The 11,758-nt window shown below is 38.0% G+C and overlaps 1 protein-coding gene across 1 annotated transcript in view; it reads right to left on the reverse strand.

The window, feature by feature from the left end:
- The window catches only part of LOC106867230 (serine/threonine-protein kinase TBK1), a 258,492-nt gene that overhangs the window by 230,532 nt on the left and 16,202 nt on the right, over nt 1–11,758 (reverse strand). The window contains exon 2 of the mRNA XM_052974143.1: nt 1,260–1,554. Within this exon, the coding sequence (XP_052830103.1) occupies nt 1,260–1,361 (102 nt within the window). The 5' untranslated portion in view covers nt 1,362–1,554. The remainder of the gene's footprint in view (nt 1–1,259; nt 1,555–11,758) is intronic.

The raw sequence follows: 11,758 nt of genomic DNA on the forward strand, positions 1-11,758 counted from the left end.
GCGTGAGAAGACCCGGCAAGCCAAGTGAGATCGTTGCCAGTGCCCCTGGACTGGCTCTTGTGCGGGTGGCACATAAAAGACACCATTTCGAGCGTGGCCGTTTTCGTGCGGGTGACATGTAAAAGCACCCACTACACTCTCTGAGTGGTTGGCGTTAGGAAGGACATCCAGCTGTAGAAACTCTGCCAAATTAGATTGGAGCCTGGTGTAGCCATCCGGTTGCACCAGTCCTCAGTCAAATCGTCCAACCCATGCTAGCATGGAAAGCGGACGTTAAACGATGATGATGATGATGATGATGATAGATATATACAGACACACATATATATACACACACATATATACACACACACACACATATATATACGCATACATATACACACACATGCATACACACACACACACATGAGTGTGTGTGTGTTTGTGTTTGTCCCCCACCACTGATTGACAACCGGAGTTAGTATGTTTAGATCCTTAACTTAGTGGTTCAGCAAAAGACCCCGATAGAATAAGTAACAGGCTTAAAAAAATAAACCAAGTACCGGTGTCAATTCATTCAACTAAAAATTCTTCAATGTGGTGCTCCAGCATGGCCACAGTCTACTGACTGAAACAAGTAAAATATACAAGATACAGTTCTATATTTAAGAGATGAGGAATTATTTACATTATTTACATTTGTCTGATATTTGTCCTCATCTTGTTTGTTGTTAACACAACGTTTTGGCTGATATACCCTCCAGCCTTCTTCAGGTGCCTTGGGGAAATATCGAACCTGGGTTCTCATTCCTAAGGTATTTTTTGATGTTATTATTATTATTATTATTATTATTATTATTCAGGTCACTACTTGGAATCGAACTCGGAATCTTGGGGTTAGGAGCTTGCGCTCTTAACCACGGGCATATGGCATAGTGGTTAAGAAAAAGTCCACGGGCATATGGCATAGTGGTTAAGAGCGCGGGCTACTAACCTCAAGATTCCGAGTTCGATTCCAAGTAGTGACCTGAATAATAATAATCATAATAATTATAATAATAATAATAATATGGAAAAATACCTTAGGAATGAGAACCTAGGTTCAAAATTTCCCCAAGACACCTGAAGAAAGCTGGAGGGTACATCAGCCAAAACGCTGTGTTAACAACAAACAATTTGAGGACAAATATCCATGAAATGTAAATAATGTAAATAAAATACAAGATACAGTTTCCTAAAAACACAGAAAAGATTCCACTTAAAATGTAAAGAAATCTTACTTTTTTTCGTCCCATGTAAACGATACTTGTGGCTCCACGACCTAAGATATTGCTTACATTCCAGATGTAATTTTGGGTTTCGCGTAACTGTCCGGAACTCATGTTTTTTGCCGCCGTTCTGAATTGGTCCAGTTAATTTTGATATTGTCCGATGCGCACAGTTTGAAGGTCCACTCAAATAGAAATCCGTACTTTTGTCTTTAGTGCAAAACCAGAATAATATTGTTGCATACAGGTCATACATCACTCCTGTTTCGGTAAGTTAAGATCCACTTCGCTTTATTCAGCTATCACCCTGTTTGAAATAACAAGAACAAAGAATTAAGAAGAAATTCAAAATGTACAGAAATATGCAACATCATCATCATCATCATCATTATCATCGTCATGTGTTGCTGTGTGCTTGTTTCCCAACCACATGGTTCCGGGTTCAGTCCTGCTGCATGGCATCTTGGGTAAATGTCTTTTACTATAGCCTCAGGCTGACCAAAGCCTTGGGAGTGGATTCGGTTGATAGAACCTGAAAGAAGCTTGTCGTACATGTGTGTGTGTGTGTGTGTGTGTCTTTTATGTATGTGTTTATTCCCTGCTATCACTCGATAACTTGTGTTGGTGTGTTTCCAGCCCTGTAGCATAGCAGTTCAGCAAAAGACACCGACAGAATAAGTATCTGGAATTTAAAACAAAAATGAATATTGGGGTCAATTTATTCAACTAAATGATTCTTCAAGGCCTTGCTCCAGCATGGCCACAGTCTAATGACTGAAACAAGCAAAAAAGACAAAAGAAAAAAACCATCACCATCATCATCATCACCGCCATCATCACCACCACCATCACCATTATCACTTAACATCCACCTTCCAAGCCGTCATATGAAAGAACAGTTTAAGAGGATCCAACATGCCCAAGGATGACTGCATCAAGCTCCAATGTCTTTCTTAACCTTGTTTCTACGCCTGGATACCCTTCATATCACCAACAACTTTACAGGGTGGAGTGCAAGCTTTTGCTCAGGATATTGGCACTAGTGAGGTCACCAAGCAATTCAACTGAGAGGGGTTCCAATAGATAGGGAAAGGGATTCACTCCAGATGTTGAAAGGCTAAAAACTATGATGAAGAAAGAGGCACAGATATCTTGGTTCACAGGAGATACGTGGCTACCCACACTATAAAAGGGTGCAGCAACCGTGCTGGTGCCACATATGGGGACACATAAAAAATACTCATGCTGGTGCCACATAAAGAGCACAAAGCACCTGTGTTGGCACCACAGAAAGAGCTCCCATGCTGCCTTATATATATCTCCCACATATGCGGAAAATCGGTGTGTTTGTTTGTGGCGTTGTTAGCTAACTCCTCCTACATCGTTTTATTGATTTTGATGAAACTTGACTCATGAATAGAACTCATGTCTGGAAACCTCATGACATACTTAGATTGTCGAAAAAATCGATAATACAACCCCTGGAAGGGACCTTTATACCTACTTCATATAACTATTTCTTTTTAAACACACAAGGGCAATAACCCAAAGCACCTGTCTAATATTTTTTTTAACACTCAAGGAAATAAACCCATTTCATTGTTTATGTTCGATTACTTTGAATATTGATTTTTTTTGTGTCCTATTTCTAACTTTTGCAGACAATATCACTTTATTTGACATGAGATTGTTGAAAAAAAATTGATAATAGGGCCCTTCCAATGGATCCTTCTATCTACTACATATTACTAATATTTTATTTAAACAACCCATACCACCTGCAGATTTTAGCGAAGCGATCAATATTTGATTCTCACGCTCAGCTGACCTAATTCTGCATTTCACTATTCAGTTTTGAACTGCTAAACATTATAATTGCACTTCCTTAATTTGAATTTTAAACATTAAAGACTTCATTCATACATTTCAATACATACATACTTTTTTGAATGCCCATTACTCCAATAATCCTTCATTTTAACAGTTATGCTTTCCCCTGACAGTAGATAAACTTTTTATTCCACAACATATTTGTAGTAGCTTAGCGTGGATTCGATCCTCGATTGCCAAATTTCACTGAACACTTCAACAGCGCTTTTCTCACAGTAAAACTATAGTTTTTCTGTGAATGACAGCAGTTATACATTTTCCAGATGCTTTCGCTTAGCAGAATAATGTCTTTGCCTCTCGCCAACCCCCAACAATTTTTCTCGCCAACCTCCGAAAACCTCTCTCGCCAACCCCCAACAATCTCTCCCTCCTCCAGATGACAGTTTTTTGTACATTTTCGCGACGGAAAATACATCTTTTGTGGCAGTTATAATGAAATTGCTTTCTTATATCAAAGTAATAAGGCGTTTCAATAGAACATCTTTACCCCCGGGAATTACCGGGTACACCAGCTATACAAATACATATATATGTATATGTGTGTGTGTGTATCATCATCATCATCATCATCGTTTAACGTCTGCTTTCCATGCTGGCATGGGTTGGACGATTTGACTGAAGTCTGGAGAGCCAGCGGCTGCACCAGGTTCCAATCTGAACTGGGAATATTTCTACATCTGGATTCCCTTCCTAATGCTAACAACTCCGAGAGTATAGTGGGCGACTTTATGTGCCACCAGCACGCGGGCCAATCAGGCAGTACAGGCAATGGCCACACTCGAAATGGTGTTTTTTACATGCCACCTGCACAGGAACCAGTTCAGCGGCACTGGCAATGACCTCGCTCGATGTATGTATGTATGTATGTATATGCATATATACACACACACACACACACATATATATATATATACATATATATATGCACATATATATATACACATACATATATACATACATATATATATATATATACATACATATATACATACATACATATATACGTACATATATATATACATATATATATAATGTATATGTGTGTATATATATATGCATATATATATATATGTATATATATATATATGTACATATATATATATATGTGTATATAATGTGTATATATGAGATGCTGCTAACTTAGATGTCTTACACTGCATCCAGAAAAGAGGACACAACTGATTAGAGTAAAGTCACTCACAGATGCACTCCAACCTATCTCTCTGTCTAACTATAATGGCCTCTGCTCCTCTGAAATAGGTGGACTCGTGCCACCACCTCCACTCATGCAATCCTTTCCCATTCCTCTCATCCCCTTCCTCTTGTTGTGTCCCACATTAATCACTATGTCCACTCCTTCCTTCTCCCATTCTCTTCCCGCTCAGATCTTTCCAGCAAATGCTGAGGATCAAGAAGATCACTATTTGCCTTGACAGTCTGTATGGCCTGCAAAAGACCACAGGTATTGCCTCTTCCTTCACACCCAGCATGTATTTTAGAATTTAAAGGTGCTATAGATATGAACTGTATTATCTATCGGTATATAGCCGACATATAGGCGCAAGAGTGGCTGTGTGATAAGTAGCTTGCTTACCAACCACATGGTTCCGGGTTCAGTCCCACTGCATGGCACCTTGGGCAAGTGTCTTCTATAGCCTCGGGCCGACCAAAGCCATGTGAGTGGATTTGGTAGGCGGAAACTGAAAGAAGCCCGTCGTATATATGTGTTTGTGTGTCTGTGTTTGTCCCACCCACCATCGCTTGACAACCGATGTTGGTGTGTTTAGGTCCCCGTAACTCAGCGGTTCGGCAAAAGAGACCAATAGAATAAGTACTAGGCTTACAAAGAACAAGTCCTGGGGTCAATTTGCTCGACTAAAGTCGGTGCTCCAGCATGGCCGCAGTCAAATGACTGAAACAAGTAAAGATTATTAGACTTCAATTCTATCAGAAACTAGCTCGTCTTTCAAACCATCTGACTTTCCTGTGTAGATGTAGAGACTCAAAGCTAATACCACCTGGCTTGAATATAATGGCACCAGTGGATTCATAGAAAGCTAGAAGAGTAGCGGAAAGGGCAGGACATGCCCTTGTCCGTGAGAGGATCCATTACAACCGTTGGGAAAAACATCATAGAACTGTATTAATGCTACAGATGTGTCTGGACAATGAGTGAGGCTGTGTGAGAGAAACATTAGCAGAAACTTGTGTAGAGGGTGGTCAGCTGGTAGCATTCATTGTCGTGGGAGCCGTGGCTTTCAACCGTTTTTCTTTTTCCACCTATGGCGCCTTTGATTTCGATCCTATTCTAGGCATTTGATGTTTAAAAAACCCTTCTGTCTTTTTCTAATTAAATATCATCAGAAATTGTCTAAAAGAAAGATTGTTAAAATATTTTGTGCATTGTATAAATTATTGCATATAAACTTTAATCTTGGGAGCCACTGGTGTGGGTGGTCTGTGTGGTTTGTTATGGAGAAAGAAGTAATCAGCCAGTAGACCTATTATCGAAGGTTTTCCAACCGTGACCACATCGTCTTTTGAAGGGCATGTAGGACTACATTTTTTAACGTGACCTTTAAGGTGCAGCGATGCGATGATGAGAGAAAGATTTGACTGCTATTTCCTAATAGGTTTTAGTGACCACATCGACTTCGCCTGTCGATGTGGTCACCAAAGTACGACATGAACTTCGTAGGTTAAACTGTGTGTGTGTATGTGTGTGTAATAGAAAGAGAAAGAGAGATTAAGACTGTGCTGATAAAATCATGAAGATGGAAGGTTTGAGAGGAGCTCTTTTTTTTATGTTCTCTTTATATTTTTTTTTATTTCACACAATAGAAATTACGATTCTGAAGAACTTTTTTTCCCGAAACTTTCGATTTTCCATTTTTTAAACATTTATGTTTCGTTACTTTCGTAGCTTTTTTGTTCCCCATAAGATACGGGACTTCGGGGATCAGCTATTCCCAAAATCATCGTTACTTATGTATCTTTATCAAATACGTTCACCTTAAATTAATCAAACATTTCCATAAATCCCTATTCAAAGGTGTCCTGTTTATTGCTCCCCAACCCTGACATTAAAATGGCGTATTTTAAATAAATGAATGAATGACTTACAATATTGTTATGAATTCCAGCAGAAATAAAAACTGTTTATAATCTGAGACACAGTTACAGTAAGGGAAAGGCCCAGAGGGAAATTAACATAATGAATCCTAAAACTCAGTCTTCAGCAAAACAATATTATCAGTCAATAATAAATCCCATTTCATTCTATGTCTATATTCTTTTTCTGTTTTTTACTCCAGCATTTTTCATTTTCATTTTTCGCCTTAATATAAAGATAACGAAACCGTTTTACAATCGCCACGAAAAGAACCAGTTTCTAATGGAGCACCTTAAATCAATGTCGGTATTCTTCTTTCTCACATAAATACACAACAATGACGGTGGATATTGCAGCTGTCTGCTTCTAATTTTCATTTATTTTTATGTATTCACATGCATTTGTTTTTCTCCATATTTATTTCACGCCCAGGAAATTTTGAAAAAGTGTTTTTTGAACATACAGATATATCTAGAATTCCATTTTCGTGGGTTTGTTTGTAAATATTTATGTATTTGTATCAGAGATCGGGAATGTGTGTTATTTTAAGTACAAACTGTAGTGTTTAAATACATTGGGAGGAAACATTAAATCATTTTAGATTGTTACTCATTTCTAAGGAAAGTATATTTTAAAATAATTATTAGAAATATCGTTTGTAGCTCTGAATGGAAATACACAAAAGAGACGTACAAATAAATTGAATGATAATCTCTGAGAGAAGGAAAGTGGGTTTCTAATGCTTTGTGTTAGTGATCAATGAATGGTAGAGACTAACAAATTAGCAGAGGGAAGGGAGTCGCCCGAGCTGTTTGAAATAGCAGCTAAATCTCTCTCAAAAGAATATAATACGTTAGATAAAGGTGTCTTTCACATCCCTAGGTCGGGATGGTCGTGGCTGGGATACTTTTGAACGTAGGTCTCGAGGCTAAACAACAACACATGCGTGTCACTGAGAGTCCCTATACGGTCTACTTGCTAGAAATAGCAGCCAAATCGGCCTTTTGTAAAATACCCGAGCAAAATAATGAAAGTAAGATGTATTCTATAGGCAATTAGTTAATATATTGCTGTTGTTTGATTTTCACAAAAATTATCAATTGAAATATAAACTTATATCGATGTATTTCGCCTGACCAAGAACCACCAAGAGAAGACTAAACATGAACGACATTCTCAATATTTTAAGACATAATTAGTGCAGAAGCATTTCGAAATTTTTCTGAAATGTTCTTTGCAAATTTCCTACAATTTATCAAAGAATGTTTCCTCAATGCTTCTAATACAAATGATAACCATGAACGTTAATATATTTCCTTACAGAAAGTGAAAAAAGAGAAAATAAAACGGGTTATTTATACTCAGTTCCTTCCATTGATATTTACATTTACTTTCGATATTTTGCTCGGGTGATCTGCAAAAGACCTGTCGAATAGTGAATGTAGTCTCCTGCATATACAGGATGGTCACAATTGGAATATCTATGATCATCATACGTCTGTTTCTATCAACGTTGACTGGGGGGTTAAATAAAATTTTAAAAAACTGACGCAAAGCGAAATTATTGTAGCATACGCATGAATGAATGGAGAAGCTACTTGTGTCTAACCATTGCGTTTTCTCTTTGAAAAGACATGCAATATAAAGTCATAGGGTTTCATAGGCACAATTAGACAAAGATGAAACATTCTAAATACACAAGAAATTAATATTTGGTGAGTCCATGGAGAGAAGTGAGTCAACAGGAAGACCATACCTGGATCCATGGCGATTGCGAATGTGACGAAATGTAACTTCACTGAATGAGAGATCGGGACTTTAAATAAGAAAGAGAAAGTATTGTTGATTTTTGGTTTCGTTTGCTTCGCATGTTACGTGTGTGTGTGGGGGGGTGCGTGTTCGTGTGGGTGTGTATTCTTATACACAAGTGTTATTGACAGTAACTTCGAAGTTTCAGCTAGCTAAGCCATCGTCGGCGCCGACGATGGCTTAGCTAGCTGAAACTTCGAAGTCACTATCAACAACATTCTTGTACACGAATAATATATTTGTACCCCACAAAAATCTAGAGTAACCCATCAGAATAAAATAAAATTGTTTTTACTATAATTGAACATAAACACACACACATACATAAATAAATACGGTAATCCCTCGACTAACGCGGTTGTTACGTTCCAAAAATCCCCGCGATAGGTGAAAATCCGCGAAGTAAAAACAGTACTGTTTTTTTTTTTTTTTACTATTTATAATTTGTGTATATTTATTTTATTATAAATGCAAAACAACACCACCAAGGAGGAATTGGCGTAAGCTTAAACCGCAATATAGCGTTATATTTTCGTTTTGGGATTTGGTTTGCAAGATTCTTTATGTGAATTCGTGCGTTGAAGTATGTTTTATTGTGTCTATGGAGTCTTTCTGTTTTAGTGCCTTATTAATTTACACATTCACCGATTCGATTTCCACTCATTTACTTATTTATTTTTTCTAAAATTTTCGTTTCTTCTTGCAACCTCTTCAATACTATTGAAGTGATTGCAAGAAGCAAAATAAATCAGTAAATGAGTGGAAATCGAACCTGTGAGTGTGTTAATTAATAAAGCATTAAAACAGAATAACTCCCTCCAGACACAATAACACACACACACACACACACACATACATAGATCTATACATATGGGCTGGCCAGATTGGAGCAATATCGAGAATAACCAGCCGAAATTGCAAGGATAATCTGGATCTCGACTGAAGAGAGAAAACTCCGAATGACCTGTCCGTGTTTTCTTTGTATCGTCTATCTGGATGTTTTGTCCCTTTCTTGTATCACCTAACTGTCTGGATATTATGTTAAACTGTCGTATGTCCAAATTTGGCTAAATGTGTTTTCTTTTTTTCAATATATATATTTTGCTTGCAATAGCCAGTTCGGATATGTTCTTTTGGTCAAACTATCATATCGCCAGTTGCTTCAGATGCTAAGATATCAAAAATTTTGTTGAAGTGTACTTCAATAGTTTTGCTATGGAATGGTGAAAATATTTTTTCGTTTTCTGAAAAATCAATGTTTTGGACTTGCAACACTTTTGCATAATAGCAATGATATATATATCATCATCATCATCATTGTTTAACGTCCGCCTTCCATGCTAGCATGGAAAGCGGACGTTAAACGATGATATATATATATATATATATATAGTATACATATACATTTATATATATATATCTATAGGCATGGCTGTGTGGTACAAAGCTTGCTTCCCAATTACATGGTTCCAGCTTGAGTCCCACTGTATGGCACCTTGAGTAAGTGTCTTCCACTATAGCCTTGGCCGACCATGAGTGGATTTGGTAGACGGAAAATGAAAGAAACCTGTTGTATACATGTATATATATGTTTGTGCCCCACCATCTATTGACAACTGATGTTGCTGTGCTTACATCCACGTAACTTAACAGTTCAGCAAAAAGAGATTGATAGAATAAGCACTAGGCTTACAAAAAGTAAGTCCTGGGGTCGATTTGCTCGACTAAAGGCAGTGCTCCAGCATGGCCACAGCCATATGACTGAAACAAGTAAAAGAATAGAAGAATACACACACACACACACAATTCAAGAACAAGAGATCTCAACGAAGTACCTACAGCATAAAAGGGGTCCAGTCGATTAGATCGACCCCAGTACGCAACTGGTACTTAATTTATCGACCCCGAAAGGATGAAAGGCAAAGTCGACCTTGGCGGAGTTTGAACTCAGAACGTAAATACAGACAAAATACCGCTAAGCATTTCGCTTGGCATGCTAACGTTTCTGGCAGTTCGCCGCCTTAAAAGGCAAAAAATTTGACAAAGACCAAGACTGAAGACATCAACCACATTCTTACCAACTGTGGAAGAATGTCTTCCGGATATTATCTTCCCATGAGACATAATGCAGTGGCCAGAATGGTCTGGAACAGGATTAAAAAAAGAAAAAAATACCTACAAACGAAGTTGACCATTTTGTGATGGATGGGTCGAAAGGATATTGATGGAACTTGAAAAAAGTTAAAACACAACTGGCCAGATATCATTGTGTGGGCCCACGAGGAAAAAATATGTTCTGTTGGGGAGATCAGCTGCCCTCTGGATATGAATGGGGTTAGAAAAATACCAGAGAAAGTGGACATCTATGGACCATTGAAAAGAAGTTTGCAAACCCAGGACCCAAGATACACTTTCAGCTTCACAGCCATTACTACTGGAGCAACAGGATACATACCGACCGGTCTGGAGCAAAGTCTGGCTGAACTTGGCATATTGGAGAGAGAGAATGCAAATCCTTAATTCACATGCTACAAAGGATCACGATATTTGGGTCTATAAAAAGTCTGGAAGACCTTCTTAACCCTTTCATTACCAACCTGGCTGAAACCGGGTCTGGCTCTGTAGTACAAATGTCTTGTTTTCATAAGTTTTGAATTAAAATCTTCCACCAAACCTTAGTCACAATTTATGTTCCTAACACTAGCTGAACGATAACTGACTGATATTTGTCCTCATCTTGTTTGTTGTTAACACAACGTTTCACCTGATATACCCTCCAGCCTTTATCAGGTGTCTTGGGGAAATGTCAAACCTGGGTTCCCATTCCTAAGGTAGTTTTTGATGTTATTGTTATTATCATTATCATTATTATTATTATTATTACTATTATTATTATTATTATTATTATTATTCAGGTCAATGTCTGGAATCGAACTTGGAATCTTGGGGTTAGTAGCCCATGCTCTTAACCACTATGCCATATGTAAATAACGTACATAATTCCTCATCTCTTAAATATAGAACGGTAAATCTTTGTTATATTTAAAGTAATTGAAAGAAATACAGTAACAAAAGGATTAAGATTTAAAGGATGATGGTAAAAACAAGATGTTTTACTTCACAACCTTGCTCCCAAGTAGGTGGCCAGTCAAAATTTATTCATCATTATCATTGTCAACATCGTTTAATGTCTCTTTTCCATGCTGGCATGGGTTGGATGGTTTGACATGGAACTGGTCAGCTGAAGAGTTTTTACTTAGCTTGATGTGTCTCCTCAAGCACAGCAAACCATCAAGATTCTCAGCCCGTTATCATCCCCTCTCTTACAATGTCTCAAGATCCATTCTCACCACATCGTCCCATGTCTCCTTGGGTCTACCCTTCCACATGTTGCCTCCACAATTAGAGATCGGCACCTCTTGATGTGACTGTCTTCATTCATACACATTACATGACCATACCAGTGCAGTCTTCTCTCTTGCACACTACATCTAATGCCTCGTATATCCAGTTTTTCTCTCAAATCACTTGCACTGACATTACCCATCCAGTGGAACATGCTGGCTTCATTTCTTTCAAGTCTTCCCATGTCCTCAGTAGTCACAGCCCATGTCTCACTCCCATGTAACATAGAGAAAAAGAAACTCTTCCCCTACCCCTCTCCCTCCACCCTTACCAATCCCACATACCCTCCCTCCCA

The sequence above is a fragment of the Octopus bimaculoides genome, chromosome 1 (assembly GCF_001194135.2).
Source record: "Octopus bimaculoides isolate UCB-OBI-ISO-001 chromosome 1, ASM119413v2, whole genome shotgun sequence".
Taxonomy (NCBI): Eukaryota; Metazoa; Mollusca; class Cephalopoda; order Octopoda; family Octopodidae; genus Octopus; species Octopus bimaculoides.